This window comes from Aedes albopictus, chromosome 3 (genome assembly GCF_035046485.1).
Source record: "Aedes albopictus strain Foshan chromosome 3, AalbF5, whole genome shotgun sequence".
NCBI classification, from domain to species: Eukaryota; Metazoa; Arthropoda; class Insecta; order Diptera; family Culicidae; genus Aedes; species Aedes albopictus.
Window position 1 is genome coordinate 363,983,144 of NC_085138.1, and position 22,301 is coordinate 364,005,444.

Below are 22,301 nucleotides of genomic sequence, written 5' to 3' on the forward strand. Positions count from 1 at the left end.
GTAAAACGATGCAAATTTTTAGAGGAACTGAAAAAAACAGTACTTAACCCTATTTTATTTTACTTACAGGTATTCCACTAACACGCCCAAGTTCTCCATCGTCATAATTCAGATATTTCATTTGTCATTTCTCGGAAATGTCTCAAAAGATTTTATTAGAAAATCTTGCATGGATTGCTTCAGAAATTATTCCATGAATATCTTTAGAACGCTTTCAGTGATTCCTTCAAATATTCTTTGAGAGATTCTTCCAGAAAATAATCGAAAAATTCATTTAAAACCCATGCATGGATATTTTCAGAAGTTTATTTGAAAATCCCTGAATGCCTATGTCGGGGCCGTGCCAGGCTCCGGGGAACGATCGACGCGATGGGTTTTTACGCTCTCTTGCGACATGACGAAACACGTCCTGGCACGTCAGGAAAGGGAAGGGTGTCGCTCAAGCGGAAGCCGGAGGAAGGGACGAGTGTTGTTCTCGGGAACTTGTGGCGGATCGTACAACTCTTCTTGCCCTGAAAAGGGCGGATTGGGTTCCACAAGTCCGTCGAAGCAACCAACACGGTCGATGGTGGACTGTAACACCGCTGCTGCAACTCTCCTAGTCGGGTGGACTGCTGTTCTCGGAGGACGTCAAAGGAAAGTTAGACACTTTTACTTAACTACACATTATTTCAGCGGTTTTCAGATCGTGCACCGCGGTGCACTTGGTGCACCGCGAAGCCATGACAAGTGCACCGCAACGCTTCAGAAAAGTGAATGTTAAAGTTTAAATTTAAATTCATGAAATAGTTCATGGAAAATTATTCGACTTAATTAGAACAACTGAACTATTGAATGGTGCTCCAAGGGATTGAGAGTAATATTTCCATTGTTCCTGCCGGCGAGTTAACATTTAATCCAGCAAAAAACGTCTCAGATATTCGCTAAGAATCATGGAACAAGTCTGCCAAAACTTTCCTAATAAATATCATATTTTTCCAAGAACTCGTAATGGATGTTCACAAGTACTGACCCTACAAGGCATCTGTAATGTATCTTCAATGAATGCGCTAAAAAAATCAGAAGAAATCTTAATAATATTTCTGTGGCTTTGCTTAATACCAGAGAAGAAATCTAACAATGATCTCTAAATCAGGTGAACGTGAACACACAACTCCTCCCGAATTGACAGGAGTGCCTGGAAGGAATTTATCAAAAATATTGTCAGTGTATGCCAAAGTTTTGAAAACAAAGCAGCCAAGTGTCTTGCTAGAATTTTTCTAGAAATCTAGTGAAAGTCTTGGAAAAACGTCTATCAAAAATTTTCTGGTGGCGATTTCCTAACCTCAAACCTACCTGTCCAACGAAAGTAAATTCTTGAATTTTGTCATCAAATTAGCTCGTAGTTTGTAGAAAATAACGAGAATTGTCGTTTCCGTCCATTTTTGATTTGATTCAGATCCTGAATTCTCCGCAAATTCCAAATTAAAATCCAGTTTTAGAGTGGTTGAAGAGGTATAAAGAGAGGTTACGAGACGCTACTGCTAAAAAATAATTCAATTATCTTGGAAGGACTTCACCGAGGTTCGTAGAAACAAAACACCACCAATTCGGCTCAAGTTCATTCAGTATTTATGAAGATCTTGTCTGAAAGTTTCCAGAAACATTCTGAGCAAGAAATATTTTAAGTCGAATAACTGTCGCACTTCACTATTCTCCGATAAGTGATGAAAAAACGAATGACAGTGTCATGTCATAATTGGTGGGGGAAAAACTAATGACGAGTGTATGCACCTTGGAATTGCTATGAAAAATTCGACAGCTTTTTTGACGAATTTAAAGTTGCTTTTTTTTAACAATAATGAACATGTGCACCGCGGAGCGATTTATTTCCAAAAAGTGCACCGCAAGCCGAAATGTCTGAAAACCCCTGCATTATTTTATTACTCTTCGATCTAAACGCGAGAAAATTCATAAAAAGACTGATGATGGCACCTTACTTACTTACTTAAAATTGTCTTTATTTCGATTTTCATGTTCAATACATTTGATTTTGTGTGATTGGTTCAGCCTTGCGCTTTTCAGCTCTATTTTGTGTGTGTGTTTGTGTTTTACAATTCTGTGATGATGGCACCGCTACCTGTGCCGGTTTTATACCCTCAAAAATGCCCTGTCTTCATCTTCTTCTTCCGTCGGTTGGCGCCTCGATCGATCGTCGCACGTCAGATGGGCGGGACCAACGGTGCGCAATTGTGTGCTGGTGTCTTCGCTCTCGCTGGCTTGCTGTTGTCAGTCGCCGTTCACGTTCGGGCGTGAACAGCCTTCGAAGATTTCTCTGAAAAATCCTTCAGATTCAAAGTTTCCTTTAAAATTTTCTCAAACAATTTTCAGAGATTACTCCAGAAAATAATTTTGAAACTATTTTTAGAAACCTAACCTTTATTTTCTCGATATTGCTCCATAGATTCCATTCGAAAATCGTGCAGGAATTCCGTTTGGAACTCCACGGATTTCACTTGAAAGCTCTTTAGAACATCTTGCATAGATTATGTCAGAATTTCCTCAAGAATTTCCTACACAATTTTTGAAAGAGGATCCTCCAGAAATGTATCCAAAAATTTCTCTAGAGATGCTTCCTTGAGCTTCCCTAAAAATCACTCTATAGATTTTTTTTTCGGGAATTCGTACATTAATTCTTTCAGGAAATCATCCACGGATTCCTTCAGAAATGCCTTCAGCGTTATTTTAAGAAAATCAAGAGATCCTCCAGAAATGTCTCCAAGAGTTTCTTCAGAATATCTTCTACCGATTCCTTCAAAAATTATCCAGGGAAGAAATCAGAAATTCAAAAAAATATATTTCAGGAATTTCCATGGAGAACTTTAAAAAAAATTCTAATCAGATTCTTCCATAAATTAGTTCAAGAATTCCAAGTCCAAGGTAATTTTCTATTGATTTCTTCCTAAATAAAATAATAAATTTCTTCAAAAATCACTTCAAAAAAACTCGATCATAAAATCTACCTGCCGTTGTTTCATGTATTTTTTTTTCAAGAATTAGAATAAAAATCCTTACAAAATCTACAGGGACTTTCTTCGCAAATAGTTTCCAGGGTTTCTTCAAGAATTCCTTGATAAATTCTTTCAGTGATTCCTGCAGAAATTCCCGCAAGATTTTTTTTTTAAATTGCTCCTGTGGTTTCTTTAAAAATATCTCCCAAGACGTCTTCATAGATTCCTGCAGAGATTGATTAATTATTTTTTCTGGGATGTTCAGAACTTCTTCTAAGGTTTGCTGAATTCTTTAAGAACTCCCTGAAGGACTGCTAAAAGAATTTCTTAAAATCTTTCTGGGGGAATTTCCGTACAAAAATTTCTGAAGTTGTTTCTGGAATTCTTCCTAGATGAAATCCTAGAATAAAACGTTAGAGAATACCTATAGAAGCACCTTGAGATGCCCGCTTAGTTCTCAGAAAAAAATCTGTTAAGGTTTAGCATACCTAGTTGAAATTCACAAATAAAAACAAAATAAAAAAAGAAAAAAAAAACAACTTACGGATGAATTCTGCAACTGAATCCAAGAAAAAAAATCTTTAGAAATTTCTGGAAGGATTCCTGGAAAAATCCGTAGAGCAATTTCTGAAGGGATCTCTCGAAAAATGTCTGCGTAAATCGCAGGTAAGACACTGGTGCAATTCTTAAAGAAATCCCTTAATGAAATTCTGAAAAAATCATTGGATAAACTCCTGATTACATCTGAAAGGAATTTAGAAAAAAAGTGATGTGAGTTTTACACAAAAACCCCTACTACCAAGAGAGATTTCCGAAGGAAATCCTGCAGAAAAAAAGCTGGATGAATTTTGTTGTCACCCACGAGCACCATACAACCATTGAAGAAATTTAAAAAAAAATAAATTTTAAAGGAATCCTTGAAATAATACATGGAAGAGCTGAAACCCCATTTGCAGTTATTCATAGATCAAAATCATGAAACATCCCGAATAGAAAATTATGGTAAATGGTATCATGCATATTATAAGATGTTCATGCGTGGAAAAATAACGATAGACGTATTAATAAATTTATGACTGAATGATTCTAGTCTTGGAAATGAGATCATTCAATACTTGTCAGTTATCATACTGTTAATGATAACGATTCCTTTTATGATTGATGAATCATTTTTAATCATCCGTTTTCAATAAATGTGCTGTATGCAATCATTTGTTATAATGTTTTTTGATTGCATTTAGATCGCTCAGTCATAATCGAAACTTAAATATACTATAGACGAATTTCGCACCAACTCGTCTTCGGGGTTGGCAGCACCCCCTCAGAATGTTATGAAATTTTGTAGGTTTCAAGACTTTACCTTTTCAAGCAACTTTGCGTATTTTGTTTTTTCAAAATTAACCTAGACTAACATTTAAAAAGAGTCAAAGTTCTTTAACCGTTTTTTTTTTCACAAAAAATAACTCGAATATGATAAGATGTACAAAAAAGTGATGTATGGATGACATTTAGAAAATTGTCCAAGCTTTCATGAAAAAATATTTTAAAAATTCTAAATACATTTTTACACGCTAAAAAATATATTTTTAAAATTAAAAGTCAATTTACAGAAAATGCCCACTTTTTTATGTTTTGAAATTTTTTTTCCAAGAAAGTCAATATTGTTGCCTAACTTTCCTCCATACATCACAAGATGGGCACTTTTAAGGAAAAAAAGTTTTTCTAACAAAAACTTTTTCATGTTAGTTTTTTTAGCGTGTTGCGCATTAGACGTTTTTTTTTACAAAAAAATATAACTCGAATATGATAAGTTGTACAAAAAATTGATGTATGGGGGACTTTTAGGGAATTGTCCAAGCTTTCAAGAAAACATATTTAAAAAATATAAAAAAATGTTTTACACGCTAAAAAATATCTTTTCAAAATTAAAAGTCAATTTACAGAAAAAGCCCACTTTTTTATGTTTTTTATTGTTTTTTGAATTTTTTTTTCCAAGAAAGACAATATAGTTGCCTAACTTTCCTCCATACATCACAAGATGGGCACTTTTAAGGAAAAAAAAATTTTCTAAAAAAAACTTTTTCATTTTTTTTTTTGCGTGTACAGTAATGTACAGTAATGTATCCAGAACCCTAATGACAATCCATTAAAACTTAATGGGCTCAACTACTTTTTTAATATCTTAACGTGCTTGACATTGAAAACGTGCTTGATATTGGAAAGGGCTCAAGACAAATTTGCATTTAGGATTTTATATCAATGAAAACGCTTGTGTATTGATGAAATATGTACATATGTATATGTGTATTCAATTATTTTCTTTTCTACAATATATACATCCTTCTTTTATACATTCTATTGTAACGTTTTTTGAATATTAGATCTTTAGTCTATCTGAAACAAAGTAAACTTTTTTGGATTATCTTTTAAATTCGAAAACTTCTTCGCTTCAATTTGATTTTCAGAAATTGGCACAAATGAATGAAATTTTTGTGTACCAGGTATTGTTTTTATGTGACTGTTTAACTGCCCAGTCATACAGTTCTCGAGGAGTTGTAATTGTGTTTCCATAATCTCGAGCAAGACTTGCTCGTTTTGCCATTCGCTTGAGAGTACCTCTAATAGCGTCACATGGACCTTTTCCATGTGAAGTTGTGAAGAAGTGCCATTCTGTTTCCAATCCATAATTGGACCGAAAACTGCACAAACTGGCAAATTTTTTTTTGTTCTTATAATGAGCTGCTGCTCCATCTGACATGGAAGTAATTTTTGAGAAATCAATCGATAATTTAATGAAATCCAGCAGTTTTGATATAAATAACTGAACTGCTGTTGTATCGTGTGTAAGTACTTCAGATATTATTATAAAGCTCAAGTTTTCCAACTTATTTTCTTTTCTGTAGTACACTTCAAAGGGGTGAATGGTAGCTTGAGAATTATTCCAATGGTAACCTTGAGCTGAATTTTGAATGATAAATGAATAATTTTCTGAAAAGTCACAAATTGTTAATACTTCACCCTGTTTAAGAGATTCTTTTTTATCCCGCAAAAATGAGGATTGTTCTTTATAAATGAAATCATGAGTTATAAGCTTATCATCTTTTTCTACAAAATACGGAACAAACTCGTCTATAGTCTTAGTAATAGTTTCCAAATTGCATCGATCAGTGGTTAGCCATTGTTGAAATAAAACCGATTCTTTATCATTCGCTTCTAATAATGATGTTAGTTCACTGGTTCTAGGCACACAATAATATAATTTCAGCAAACAGAATGCTGTTTTAAGCATTCAGATATCAAAACAAGCTGAGAAACAGGTTCTATTCCAGTTGGGATGTAACGCCAAGAAAAAGAAGGCACCCAATCAAACAAAGTTGTAATGTCCATTGAGTGTTATTAAATGGGTATAAGGATTCTTGATACATCCTGTACGAGTTAATGCGCAACACGCTAAAAAAAAATAACATGAAAAAGTTTTTGTTGGAAAAACTTTTTTTCCTTTAAAGTGCCCATCTTGTGATGTATGGAGGAAAGTTAGGCAACAATATTGACTTTCTTGGAAAAAAAATTTCAAAACATAAAAAAGTGGGCATTTTCTGTAAATTGACTTTAAATTTTAAAAATATATTTTTTAGCGTGTAAAAATGTATTTAGAATTTTAAAAATATTTTTTCATGAAAGCTTGGACAATTCTCTAAAAGTCCCCCATACAACACTTTTCTATAGGTCTTGTCATTTTTGAGTTACATCGATTTTTAAAAAATTTTCGAAAAAAAGTTAGGCCCTCTTCAAATGTTACTCTTGAAAATTTTCGAAAATTTAAGTACATATGCAAAGTTGCTTATAAAAACCTAGTCTTTATGCACACCAAGTTTCATTCGATTCTGAGAGGGTGTTGCCAACCACTGGTCGAGTTGGCGCGAAATTCGTCTATAGCTGAAAACGTACCTTGTGATTCAAGTGTAATCCGGCAGTGCTTGGTAAAATACTTCTGGCGACCTATTCTCAGACACGTACACTGTGAGGAATATGGGAATATTGTATGTCGCGCACTTTGTGGAGCGATATATGCATGCCCGTGCCGTCTCTTCGTCGTCACTGCACCGTTCATGAATACCTGAACCTGGGGGTCCATTCTAAATCGACCCGTAGAGAAAAATATTACTGCCTCCAAAGTTTCTTTTTTCCTCTCGCCTTTAGAAAATCACTGGGTTTCAGCCAACCGCGAGCACTGATTCCATTTGATGCAGTGCGTAAACATCACACGAGAAGCACCAAAACGAATTTATCACGACAATCTCACGGTTCGATTCCCGATCATCTAAATAAAGAAAAAAACGCCGTGAAAGTAAACAATGATTCACGTAATCGTAGCTGAACTTGACAGTGTCCGACAAGTGCCCGCAGGAGTGTGCTTTTTTATTCACCGTATCATAAGGTTGATGATATAGTGATTATAACATGTTTAGTTCTACAAAATTTTTGTTCCAAAAATCTGGCGTTTTTTAATGGTAACGATACTTAACAACCCATTCGGTCTATCATCAAAGTTCCCAAAATGATAACTGCTATCATCAAAATGATTTGTCTTATAATCGATGTATAATCCACTTTATGATAGCATGAATCGTAACTAAACCATACGCTGTACAATTGATGTATGATACCGTTTTGTTCGGGATTACTTAAACAATACTAAGGAATACATTCTGTTGTAAATTCTGCAGGAGTTGTCAGTGCATCTTTGGAAAAAAAAAACCTGAAATAATCCTTGAAGGAAGGTCTGAATAAATCCAAAGCAATATCTGGAGAAATACCTGAAGGAAATATTGAAGAAACCCCCTGTGGAGGGTCCAGAAAAATCTCTTGAGAAATTTCTAAATTATTCGAGTATTTACGAGACTATATCAGAATAAATGGAGTAAAACCTGAAAGAACCTCTAGAGAAGTTCAAACACTTTTTTTTTAAATGTTCCAGAAAAAATTTCTTAATTTCTAGAGGAAAACCTTAGAAGAATACTGAAAGAATCTTTGTGAAAAGATTTCTCCTGGAATTGCACCTATTGAAGAAAGATTTGGAGTAATTCCTGGGCAAGCCCATGGAGAAATTCGTGAAAATAATTCTTGAAAATTTATAGAAGAATTTTCGGAGAAATCCCAAATAAAACTTCTATAAAAAAAATTCTGACAATATTCCCTGGAGGAATTCCTTCTGAAATGTTCGAAGAAATACATGAGGAATTCCACGGAGTCATGTCAGTCGATCCTGAGCGACCATTTCAAAAATATCTGAAATTTTGCACAGTTTTTCAATTTCATCTAAATCGCCATTTTTCGATATCAAACCTTCATATTCACTCACGACTAACTTTTCAAAAGGGTGTATGCGAAAGTAGTTCAAAAATATTCTAAAAGCTGTACAGCAAAAACGGATTGTTCGATTGTTATGAATTTTTCAGCAAAGTTAGATAACTAAATGATGATTCCTTAGAAAATATACACTGTAAAAAATTTCTTGTTTTACTATAAAAAAATATGATCTTTGTCACAAAAACTCAAATATCTCAGAACCCTATCTTTTTACCAACGTCAATTTTTTAGGGAAAATGGCCCATTATATCAGCTATCTACCATAAAATTTTGGTGATGGTAAGCTGATAAACAAAAAAGTTATGACATTTCAAACATTTCACAATTTTTACATTTAGTAACAAAAAAAAATTTTTTTTCTGTGTAAATTATTTCGAGAACTATATTTTGATGCTGATTTTATTGTAAAGGCTACCGCATGAATTAAACAAGTTGTTTTCATGATATTTTTGTTTGATTATTTATAATTACTATAGTATCTATTTGAACCTTACACGCGATCCAGTGTTGTGATCAAAAATATTGAGATTGTCATACTTTTTATTGTACGTGACTGGTGAAAAAATCCCTTGATAGTGTTGAAAAGCTGTTGATCATAAGAAAAATGGAATTAAACTTATTTTGAAGACGAAAGCTGCATAATAAAAGTTTTATATATACGCGTATACGTCTAGTTGATCTGCAAAAAAATACCTCTTAGGGTCGATTTCTTCACCCTGGCTTAGGCGTTAAGCCAGGTTTAACTATATGGGTAAGCCTGGCTTACGGGTTAAGCCGAGGTGAAGAAATCGGTCCTTAGAGAACAGACTTTATGATCGGATAAATGCGAGTAACTTCAACAACAACAAATGCATGAGAGGTACATACCACAGACAAACAGACAAAACGCCTAGAACAATTTTCGTGAAAATCCATCGCCCAGTTCACACTACCACCTGGTGGAAATGTTTCACGAAACACTGCGTTGTGCAATATCGTCATCAGAAGGCGCTAGTGTGAAACGTCAAACGCAAAGAAAAACGATGGGCACTCTTCTGGTTATGAAAGCCACAACCAAGATTCAAAATGATCGTTAAAGGCGTGGTCAATGAAAATTTCGTCAGTGTTACGTTTGTTTGTCTGTATACTAGGGTGGCCCACACTTATATGAAAAACAAAAATTTCGAAAAATGCTAAGTCTTACCTCCTAAATAAGTTGTTTTGGACTCCCAGAAGCTACGTTCAAAATTTGAGCAAAATCGGTTGAGCCTAAGGGGGCGCTCAAAACGCTTGAAGTTTGTATGGGAAAACTTGGCCAAATGTATGTAGAAATTTTAAGTTTTCTAATTTTGCCGCTAGGTGGCGCTGTAAGCGTTCAATAATCAAACCCTTTGGTATTATTGTAGGTGACTATATGCCAAACAACTTTGTCGAAGACCGCAAAGTGATCCGACGCCTGTGAAAAAAGTTATACCCTAGGCAAAGTGAGGCAAAGTAGTGAGATTTCATTATTGATATTATTCTTTTACATGTATTGGAAAAACAACAATAAAGTTTATCCTCACTTTACCAAGGGTATAACTTTTTTCACAGAAGTTGGATCACTTTGCGGTCTTCGACAAAGTTGTTTGGCATATAGTCACCTACAATAAGACCAAAGGGTTTGATTATTGAACGCTTACAGCGCCACCTGGCGGCAAAATTCGAAAACTTAAAATTTCTGCATACATTTGGCCAAGTTTTCCCATACAAACTTCAAGCGTTTTGAGCGCCCCCTTAGGCTCAACCGATTTTGCTCAAATTTTGAACGTAGCTTCTGGGACTCCAAAACAACTGATTTAGAAGGTAAGACTTGGCATTTTTCGAAATTTTTGTTTTTCATATAAGTGTGGGCCACCTTACTGTATACATACCATGAAAATGCTCACGAAAAAGCAAAAAAATACTACCGCTATGGATATTAAAAATTTTATAGTAAATTTTTTCTTCGTCCAAGCAAACAACACCAAACTAGTCAGTTAAAACTAATAAGTGATTTTGTTTATTATAATCTAACGAACAACATGAACAGTCGCTTTCTCAAAGGTCTTCAACTAAACGCTCTCTTGTAGACCGCTTGTGAAAAAAAATGTTCAAAAGAGTTACGAAATCTCATAGATAAACTGAAAGAGACTGGTTATGCCCAAATTGAATACAAATTTACGCATTTGCACGTCCTGCCGTCTAGACTTTGACAAACGAGCCATCTGTATATCATCGGTAAAGCAGGGCGCAGGAAGTTCGAAAACGACAACAACTGAGAAATTGCCAGAAGTGCTAAGTGCAGAGAGTCATGCCACCGTACCATCAGCGACATCTGTTTAAACAATTTAATCACGCCTCTTTTCAAAAATGCTTTGAAATATACTTCAACATTTATACCCATTTCAATATTTTTAACGTTGCAAAACACGCTTTCAACATTCATCTGAGGAATTCCACGGAGTCATGTCAGTCGATCCTGAGCGACCATTTCAAAAATATCTGAAACTTTGCACAGTTTTTCAATTTCATATAAATCGCCATTTTTTGATATTAAACCTTCATATTCACTCACGACTAACTTTTCAAAAGGGTGTAAGCGAAAATAGTTCTAAAATATTCTAAAAGCTGTACAGCAAAAACGGATTGTTCGATTGTTATAAATTTTTCAGCAAAGTTAGATAACTAAATGATGATTCCTTAGAAAATATACACTGTAAAAAATTTCTTTTTCTACTTTGAAAAAATATGATATTTGTCACAAAATCTCAAATATCTCAAAACCCTATCTTTTAACCAACTTCAATTTTTTAGGGGAAATGGCCCATTATATCAGCTATCTACCATAAAATTTTGGTGATGGTAAACTGATAAACAAAAAAGTTATGACATTTCAAACATTTCACAATTTTTACATTTAGCAACAAAAAAAAATTTTTTTCTGTGTAAATTATTTCGAGAATTATATTTTGATGCTGATTTTATTGTAAAGGCTACCGCCTGAATTAAACAAGTTGTTTTCATGATACTTTAGTTTGATTATTCGTAATTACTATAGTATCTATTTGAAACTTAGACGCGATCCAGTGTTGTGATCAAAAATATTGAGATTGTCATACTTTTTATTGTACGTGACTGGTGAAAAAATCCCTTGATAGTGTTGAAAAGCTGTTGATTATAAGAAAAATGGAATTGAATTTATTTTTAAGACAAAAGCTGTATAATAAAAGTTTTTTATACGCGTATACGTCTAGTTTATCCGCAAAAAAAACCCTCTTACACACTTATTTCTGAATTGCCTGTTCGGTACTTTTTTGACGAGATTATAACAGCAGTACGATCTCGGTAGTTTCGGTAATCGATTTTACTGAGGCTCAGTAAAACAACTGTCAAAATCGTATGGAAAAGGTAAACAATGCATTTTTGCTGAACGAGTTCGGTGCTCAGCAGTTTTAATCTCGTCAAAAAATTACCGAACTCGGTAATCAAAATTAAGTGTGTAGAAAACAGACTTTATGATCGGAAGAATGCGAGTAACTTCAACAACAACAAATGCATAAGAGGTACATACCACAGACAAACAGACGAAACGCCTAGAACAATTTTAGTGAAAATTCATCGCCCAGTTCACACTATCACCACCTGGTGGAAATGTTTCACGAAACACTGCGTTGTGCAATATCGTCATCAGAAGGCGCTAGTGTGAAACGTCAAACGCAAAGAAAAACGATGGGCGCTCTTCTTGTTATGAAAGCCACAACCAAGATTCAAAATGATCGTTGAAGGCGTGGTCAATGAAAATTTCGCCAGTGTTACGTTTGTTTGTCTGTATACATACCTGACAATGCTCACGAAAAAAAAAAACAAAAAAATACTACCGCTATGAATATTAAAAATTGTATAGTATTTTTTTTTTCTTCAGCCACCAACACCAAACAAGTAAGTTAAAATTAATAAGTGATTTTGTTTATTATAATCTAACGAACAAGATGTCGCTTTCTCAAAGGTCTTCAACTCAACGCTCTCTTGTAGACCGTTTGATGAAAAAAAATGTTCAAAAGAGTTACGAAATCTCACCGAAAGCACCATAGATAAACTGAAAGAGACTGGTTATGCCCAAATGTCCACATTGTGTACAAAATTACGCATTTGCACGTCCTGCCGTCTAAAATTTGACAAACGAGCCATCTGTATATCATCGGTAAAGCAGGGCGCAGGAAGTTCGAAAACGACAACAACTGAGAAATTGCCATCAGCGACATCTGTTTAAACAATTTAATTACGCCCCTTTTCAAAAATGCCCTGTAATATTCTTCAACATCTATACCCATTTCAATATTTTTAACGTTGCAAGACACGCTTTCAACATTCATCTTGAAGAAGAGGGAAAACACTTGTCCTCAAATGTAACAGCAAATTAATGAATAAACGACTAATGCGCGGAGGGCGTGATAAAATCGGAACATTACGGTACATAGTATATTATATTATATGTATATATAATATATAATAAAAACAACTTGTTTTACTCACGCAAGGCCATTAACAATAAAATCAGCATCAAACTTCAATTTCCGGCCGAAATAATTTACACTAAAAAAATTATTACTAAATGTGAAAATTGTGAAATGTTTGAATTGTCATAACTTTTTTGTTTATTTTCATGGTAGATTGCTAATACAATGGACCGTTTTCTCTAAAAAAATTACGTTGGTAAAAAGATAGGGTTTTGAGATATTTGAGTTTTTGTGACAAAAATGATATTTTTTAATGTTAAAAAAGATTTTTTTCACAGTGTATATTTTCTTAGGAATCGCCATTTAGTTATCTAACTTTGCTGAACAATAAAATCAGCATCAAATCGCGATTCCCGGCCGAAATAATTTACACAGAAAAATTTTTTTTACTAAATGTAAAAATTGTGAAATTTTTGAAATGTTATAACTTTTTTGTTTATTAGTTTACCATCACCAAATTTTTATGGTAGATTGCTAATACAATGGACCGTTTTCCCTAAAAAATTCAAGTTGGTAAAAAGATAGGGTTTTGAGATATTTGAGTTTTTGTGACAAAAATGATGTTTTTCAATGATAAAATAGATTTTTTTTTTCACAGTGTATATTTTCTTAGAAATCACCATTTAGCTATCTAACTTTGCTGAAAAATTCATAACAATCGAACAATCCGTTTTTGCTGTGCATATTTTTGAATATTTTTGAACCATTTTCACATACACCCTTTTGAAAAGTTAGTCGTGGCTCTAAATAAAAATTTGATATCGAAAAATGGCGATTTAGATGGAACTGAAAAACTGTGCAAAGTTTCAGTTCAATAGAAAATCATTAATTAAAAATTTTCCTTAATTTTGATGCTGTTGCTTGGAATCGCTCATCTTGAAGAAGAGGGAAAACACTTGTCCTCAAATGTAACAGCAAATTAATCAATAAACGACTAATGCGCGGAGGGCGTGATAAAATCGGAACAGTACTGTACATATAATATACATAATACATAATAAAAACAGATTGTTTTACTCACGCAAGGCCATTAACAATAAAATCAGCATCAAACTGCGCTTTCCGGCCGAAATAATTTACACTAAAAAAAATTATTACTAAATGTGAAAATTGTGGAATGTTAGAATTGTCATAACTTTTTTGTTTATTAGTTTATCATCACCAAATTTTTTATGGTAGATTGCTAATACAATGGACCGTTTTCCCTAAAAAATTACATTGGTAAAAAGATAGGGTTTTGAGATATTTGAGTTTTTGTGACAAAAATGATATTTTTTAATGTTAAAAAAAGTTTTTTTTTCACAGTGTACATTTTCTTAGGAATCACCATTTAGTTATCTAACTTTGCTGAACAATAAAATCTGCATCTAACTGCGATTTCTGATCGAAATAATTTACACAGAAAAAAATATTTACCAAATGTGAAAATTGTGAAATGTTTGAAATGTTATAACTTTTTTGTTTATTAGTTTACCATCACCAAATTTTTATGGTAGATTGCTAATACAATGGACCGTCTTCCCTAAAAAAATTACGTTGGTAAAAAGATAGGGTTTTGAGATATTTGAGTTTTTGTGACAAAAATGATATTTTTTAATGTTAAAAAAGGTGTTTTTTCACAGTGTATATTTTCTAAGGAATCACCATTTAGTTATCTAACTTTGCTGAAAAATTTATTGCAATCGAACGAACCATTTTGGCTGTGCAGATTTTTGAATATTTTTGAACCATTTTCACATACACCCTTTTGAAAAGTTAGTCGTGATTCAAAATAAAAATTTGATATCGGAAAATGACGATTTAGATGGAACTTAAAAACTGTGCAAAGTTTCAGTTCAATAGAAAATCATGAATTAAAAAATTTCCTTAATTTTGATGCTGTTGCTTGGAATCGCTCACATGAAGGAATACAAGCATGAACTTATGTAGCAATCCATGAAGAAATTTCCATCCTTTGAGGAATCCCAGGAGGAATTTTTGATGGAATTTCTGAGGAAACTCACGCACCAGTCTCAAGATGCATCTTTTGAGAAATTTCTTGAGAAATCTAGAAGAAGTTCCAAGAAAAAATCCTGAAAGAAGCTTTGGAGGAGTCCCTAGAGAAACTTTCAAATGAATGCATGCGCACGGAGCATTCTGATTTCCGTAAACATCCCTTTTTGTAAGCATTGGCGTAAATGGGGGGGGGGGGGGGGGATGTGCTGGAGTATAACAAAATCTATATTGACATGGCCCTACCCCCCCCCCCCCTTAAACCTTTGACCTTGTTACGCTTATGGGAATCCCGAGAGGAATTTTACGCGGTTTCCCTGGAGGTAATCCTGGAGAGTTTTTTAGAACTTTCAGCAAGAATGTCTGTTCCGCGATAATTACAGAAACATTTTGTAAAATGGTAGTGCTTGGAGTGGTGTTCCGGAACGATTCTTATCAGATGCAATAGTGAATCATTTCTTTGGGGGCATACCAGCGTAGGGGGCGCTGAAATTTGGAAATTTTGTTTTTGAAATTAGTATGTAGATGCCGTTTGGTACCCGGCATGTAAATTAGAAGTAAATGCCACAAAACCATCAAGCCTGTCATTTAATGATGATTCTGAGTACTTCCTGCTATTTGAACAAGATGAACTTCAAATTTTTATTCGTGTGCGTACTAAATTTAGGTTTCACAGAACCCTTTGCCAATTTCACGTACAGAGTAAAGACCAAGCGAGTTCATGTTGAGTGGCACTTGATTGAAGAGTGTACATTGCAGCGACGACGACGCCGGTGTATAGAAAGGGAAGTTTAACTACACATTGTATCTGGCGCTGCCACAAAGCATATGTTTCATATTCATCAAATATGCATAGCTAATTCCATTTTCTCTATCGAGAATATGTATCCTACTGTTCACTGGAGATACGAGGACGTTCAGTAGAGACCGGCTATTCTGTGTTATTCATACATTACGTATCTACATCCCTGGCGGCGTGACAACTGCCTCTTACAAAGTATGATGCATCGAGTGTATCGCATCGTTGAACCGTTTTGATTATAATAACACACCTCTTCCCACCAACACTCTCATAACTCTGTATCCTCGTTCGTCTACTCCGTAGGTATTCGACATCCTCTGGAGCGACCCGCAACACAACGAAGGCTGCCGGCCCAACTCGCTGCGCGGCGCCGGCACCTATTTCGGGCCGGACGTGACCAACAAGTTCCTACAACGATACAAGCTGCAGTATCTGGTGCGGTCGCACGAGTGCAAACCCGATGGGCACGAAATCATGCACGGCGGAAAGGTAACGTACCTACCTAGCAAATGAATCGCGATCAGCCACCTTCTCAACCACTCTCCTTCCCTTCGAAAAACTAGGTCATCACGATATTTTCCGCCTCCAACTACTACGAAATAGGTTCCAACAAGGGGGCCTACCTCAAGCTGGACCCCCAGCTGGATACCCATTTCGTGATGTACACGGCGGCGGCATCGAAGACACGCAAGCTGACCTTCCGGCAGCGCGTCGGCCTGGTGGAGAGCTCGGCCCTGCGGGAACTGGCGGCACGACTCCGGGAACGGCGGGTGGAGCTGGAGCGGGAGTTCAAAACGCGCGATACGCAAAACACGGGTGAGTCACGAATGGCATGTTTCGAATTTGTTTCAATTAGCGAATTTAATTAGATGGTGATGTTTGGATGTCGATAAGTGACAGGGGGTCATTATTAATTTGCTGAGTTTCGCTGACACGTGCAAATTAAAACCTTCTACTAACAAATTAACACGTTCATGGTAGATTTTTAGAGGAATATATGGATTGAACCATGAGCAATGTAGGAAATGTAGGAGCTGGCTAAGGGGTTTGAAGATCACATGTTCGTCGCACCAGCCCCGTCGTCAAGAACTTTTATACGAATGAATATAATGAGTTTTGTACCTTTTAATTCCGCCGTATCTGCTTATCATTTGATAGTTTTTGACGAGTTTTTGGAGCTATCTTAAGTGGAAATCACGGAGAAAACGCCGGGGAGATACGTGGAGAAATATCTGGAGGAAATCCAGAATCAATCTCTGGAGAAATTCTAGAATCTCTAGAAAAATTCCTGCGGGATTTTTAAATTAAATCGCTGAAAAAATCCTAGATACATTCCTGCGCGAATGTTCAATTCAATGCCTAGAGAAATTTCAGTGCAAATCTTTGGTATAATTCCTGCAGCAATACCTGTTCGAATTTCTACAGTAAGTTCCGGAAGATTATCTGAAGAAGTCTCTGAGAAATATGGAAGAATTTTTAAAAAAGGTTTCTAATGAATATCTTTAGAGGGTTCTTCGTTTATTCCAGATATTCTTGCAAAGATTCCTTCAAAAACTTATAGAAAACTCTCTAGGAATCCCTAGGAAAACTTTCGAAAGATTTTCTGAACGAAGCTCAGGAAGAATTTCCAAAATAATCTCTGGCCTAAGAAGAGCCATCAAACGAATTCTTGGATGAATTTTTAGAGAATTTTTTAAATAAATATCTAAAGGAAGCTCTGGAGAAATTTCGGAAAGAATCCCATGGTAGATTTTTAGACCGAACTTCTGAAGTAATTTCTGAAGGATTGCATGGAGTAAATTTTGGAACAATGATATAGAATAGAAGATTTCATAAAGGAATACTCGGACAAATTCATGAAGAAATCTTCAGGGCAATTGCTTAATGTATCCCTGGAAGAATCTCTGAAGGAATTGTGACCTTTTGATTTTCTGAAGGAATCACGGGAAGTACTTCTGAACGAATCCATGGATGATTTCCTGAAAAAGTGCTCGTATTGATTTCTGAAAGATATTATTGAGGATTTTCTGAGGAAACCCATGAAAGCTTCTCTAGAGGATTTGTTGGAGAATTTTCGGGGGGATCCTCTAAAGAAAATCTTGAAGAAAATAATCGCGGAATTTCCGAAGCAATCCATGAAAGATTAGATGTTGTTTTAGTGAAACTTGCAGCCCGACCCTGTTTCATTTCTTCTCATAAAAGATGTTCCAAAAAAACGTTCAAAAGAAATCTAAAGATTTTCCAAAGGTATTTATCAAGAATTCCAAGAAATGCTTCATAAAGGAGTTTTCAAATTAATTCCTGTGGTAATCTCCCAAAAAACTTTAAAGAGAATTCTGAAGAAAGCTATGAATTCTCTAAAAGAATTCTTCGAAGAATTTCTGAAGGAATTCTCAAAGAAATCTCCGAAAATCCTGACTAATATGAAAAAAATAATCGCTGTTGGAATTTTCAAAAAATACCAGTTGGATTTTCTACAGAAATCCACGAAGGAGTTTCAGGAAATATGAATGGTGCTTTAACTGAATCCTCAAAAAAAAAAAATCTGGAGGAAATTTTTTTGAAGAAATTCATGGAGAAGTTTCTAAAGTAATCCATGCAAAATTTTCGAAAATAATCTGTTGAGAAATTTTGGAGGAATAGCTGGTAAAATATTTGAATTCGTCCTTGTTAGAAACTAAAAAAAAATATCATGAGCAATCACTATGTATATTATAAAAGGCTCTTCCACCCTTCCTAAATAATCATTTTTCTCCATGCGATTACAATTGGGAGCACCTATCCTTCATTTTTCTCATATTCGCAAAGGTCCTCACACTGGCGATTTTTATTTGTTTTTTTTTTTCAAAAGTTTAGGTTAGTGAGTAACTTGAAGAAACCTCGATGAATCCATTTTAAGAAACCTCTACAAGATTCTTGAACGAAAATTTGGAAGGAATTGTATATTAACCTTTCGAGAATCCTCTAGAGAAACCCCACCAAGCATTTTTAGAAGAATTTCGTCATTCATTTCTGGAAGAATTTCAAAAGGATTTATCCAAGATTTCTCCACGAACTTTTCTTGAAATTCCTCCACTTTGTCCACTTCAAGTTTCTCCAAGTAAGCTTCCTGCGGTTCGTCCAGAGATTCATCCATGTTAAACCTCTCCATGGATTCCTCCAAGAAATCCTTTAGAGAAAGCGTTGCTCCAGAAATTCCGCATAAAATTTCCCCTTGAATTCCCGCTGAGAATCATCAAGGAATTCCTCACGAGATTCCTCAGGAAATTTCCCAAGGACCCCTTCAGAAAGACCTCTTGGGATTCATCCAAAATCCCTCTGAGATTACCACTGGAAACCTCTAGAAACCCTTGCTGAGAAAACTCCAAGTACCTACTCTTGATTTAATTACTCCGGCTCTTCCAGCCGTAATTTCTCCCAGGAATTCTTTCATTGCCTTTTTTTTAGGAACTTATTAAGAATTCCTTGAGATTCGTTTGGGGAATGCTATTGGGATTCATTCAGAAATGACGCTGCATTTTTTTTTTTAGGAAATCATGATGGAAATGATCTAACAAGTCTTGCTGTGATTCCTCAAGCGATTCCAGCTGGAAATCCGACAGAAACCACATGAAAATGCTTTATTCTGAAGGAATCCCAACAAGATTTTTGGAGGATTTCCTTGAGATTTGCCGCACCGTGAACACTCCTATTTCACAAACTCATCTCTCTTTTCGGCTTAGATGCCAATCCACAACACACTCCTGTTTGTGCCCACTACCTACAAGTGCGAGCGAGTTATTTATATGAAGCCGAGACTTACTCTCGCACTCCGCATACCTAGCCACCAGGCAGTTTGTTTTGCTGGTGTCTAATTAGTATTTACCAGCTAACCTGGTAAAATGCCAGTAAAATGGGCAATGTGTAGCATTGTACCCTTGCTTGCGTCACTTGGCGCAGTTCGGTCGTCCGAGCGTCCGACCGTGCCGAGCTCTCGACGCATACTAATTAGACACCAGCAAAACAAACTGCCTGGTGGCTAGGTATGCGGAGTGCGAGAGTAAGTCTCGGCTTCATATAAATAACTCGCTCGCACTTGTAGGTAGTGGGCACAAACAGGAGTGTGTTGTGGATTGGCATCTAAGCCGAAAAGAGAGATGAGTTTGTGAAATAGGAGTGTTCACGGTGCGGCTTCGGAGTCAGTTTGGCTTTCTATTCCGCAGAACCATTACCTGTTCTGTGGCTTAGTTGGTTAAAGCGCCGGTCTAGCGAATACGGAGTCGTGGGTTCGAATCCCACCAGAACGCGATTTTTTTCACAAATTTCATCTCTCAATTTGCCAATTAGCAACATTTCGTGCCTTCTAATTACAAGTTTTTCCAGTATGTTTCAGACATACCAGCTAACCTGGTAAAATGCCAGTAAAATGGGCAATATGTATCATTGTACCCTGAGGTATCCCCGCGTTGATGCTGTAACTCCTCTCTCCTTCCTCGATGTCGTAGAGGAGCACCCTGTTATTGAATTAGCTTTCCAGTATCCGGCATAGGCAATACGGGACTCCTAGGAGATGTATGACGTTCTCAATGGCGGCCCTGCTGGTACAACTAAAAGCGTTCTTCACGTCTAGCGTGACGTCCACGCAGTAGTGGATTCCCCTTCGCTTCTTTTGAAGAAATATCTCGGTTGTATTGGTCGGTCTACTGACCTTATAGCCTAATCTGACCCCCGGCCGATCGGTCCTTCCGGAAACCCAACTGGTAATCCGAGAACCCAGAAAAATTTGGGCTCTCGATATAGGCCGTCATCCTCGATGGGATGATCCACTCCGACAGTTTCTCGTTGGTGTCCAGTAGACGGAGTGGTCTGAATGCCGACGGGTGGCTTGCCGTATGAACGCACCTAACTCCTATTTTCCTTGGTCTTCGATAGCAGCATGCAATCGGGTCAGGTCCGACATCGACCAGTTGTGTGTAGGGGGACGAGGGGATCCAGAGGAGACCAATCCAGTGGTCTAGCGATCAAATCTTAGCTCGATGTTTCTGGGGTTCCTGGTGCTGGTACGTGGATTTCCAATTCACAATTTAAAAAACACGCGCGATTTACAGAAACACTACTTAATAAAACCACATTTATTCGGACACTAACATCTTTATACTTAAAACTACATTGGAGCTTAAAAACTAACAAATTAAAATTTCGCGTGGGCTCGGTGCCCAGTTATCTGTCCGGCGACCCAATTTCGACTTGTTTTGATGATGATCACGGTCAAGGTTCAGTGCACTGCAGTGGTCCATCGATGAGTCGAGAGCGAGGATCTCACTCTCATCCCGCCGTTATCAGTTCGGCTGCCGTCCCGATGCTAGCAGTTGATGATGGCAACAGATCTGCTATTGGAAGCCTATTGTTGTTAGAGACCACGGTAGGCTGACCAGTAAACATACTGCTATAGCAGTTTCGCAGGTAGCTGTTCGGCTGATGGTGATATAACCACTGCAGTTGTGACTCAGGGATGTAGTCTGGGGTAGGTGGGATTCATTGGTCTCAGACACCGTGTTTGGGCAGCCCTTTTCACCTCTCCGGAAATTCCTCTCTGTCCAAGCACATCTGCAAAGCTATTCTGAACCAACCAGGACCGCCTAAATGGTTATTGGCTACTATTGGAATATCAACCGGACCCAGTGCAGTGTCTTGTTCATCTTAAGCGACTTCGCTATCGCGATGAGTTTTCCGTTTGTCACCGAGGCACCCTTGCTTTGGTCGATTTGGCCGTAGGGAACGGAAACCCATGGTCATGTGGCATGGCACGCAAAACATCATCCCAGGGAATCTTGTTGGCTGTAGGGCATGTAGGGCTCACTTTGCTCCTTTCTACCCTTAGCGCGTGCGGTGCGAGCTATTTGAATCCTTCTCCTAGCCCTTAGACAAGATGCGAGAAGTACTGTGATTTCTGGCCACCACTACCCGAGCAGGAATGAATAACTGACACATAACTGAAGCATACCAAAGTCAGATATCATACCAAGACAAGGTATTGGTCGGTTATCCAGGTATTGAAAATAACTTATTTTGGTATTTTGTAGGTATTGATACAATACCTCAATGAGTTATTGGTTTGGTGTTGAGGACTGCTTGAGGGATTATTCAATTATGGAGAAATCGCTATTTGTATGGATAAATCGTCGATTATTATTTAGGTATTGCCATACCTGAAGTCATTATTCACGCGTTATGCACAGAATACTTCTTCTTCTTCTTCTTGGCGTAACGCCCTCATTGGGACAAAGCCTGCTTCTCAGCTTAGTGTTCTATGAGCACTTCCACAGTTATTAACTGAGAGCTTCCTCTGCCAATGACCATTTTGCATGCGCATATCGTGTGGCAGGCACGAATACACACCAGTTATTATTTTAGGTATTTTACCTCTTATGCAGGGCTACTTAATACCTCATTCAGATTGCAGGTATTCGGTTTTCCATACCTGAGTTAGTTATTCTTCAGCTATTTTCTCCTGCTCGGGTAGTATACCAGTCTGCGTCCATTCTCTGGTAGGGATCGCCAAAGCATTACGGCGTCGCACGCGCGGCTCAGAGTTTCGACTAAATCGTCCCTATGCAGATCGTAGGTGTTGTTCTTTATGAGCAATCACTC

At 36.6% G+C, this 22,301-nt stretch overlaps 1 protein-coding gene across 11 annotated transcripts in view; it reads left to right on the forward strand.

Annotated features, from left to right (window-relative positions):
* The window catches only part of LOC109428850 (serine/threonine-protein phosphatase rdgC), a 264,380-nt gene that overhangs the window by 217,285 nt on the left and 24,794 nt on the right, over positions 1 to 22,301 (forward strand). For all 11 annotated transcript variants that reach the window (XM_062855473.1, XM_062855472.1, XM_062855474.1 and 8 more), the window contains 2 exons: positions 15,975 to 16,160; positions 16,235 to 16,487. In XM_062855473.1, coding sequence (XP_062711457.1) covers positions 15,975 to 16,160; positions 16,235 to 16,487 — 439 coding nt within the window. The remainder of the gene's footprint in view (positions 1 to 15,974; positions 16,161 to 16,234; positions 16,488 to 22,301) is intronic.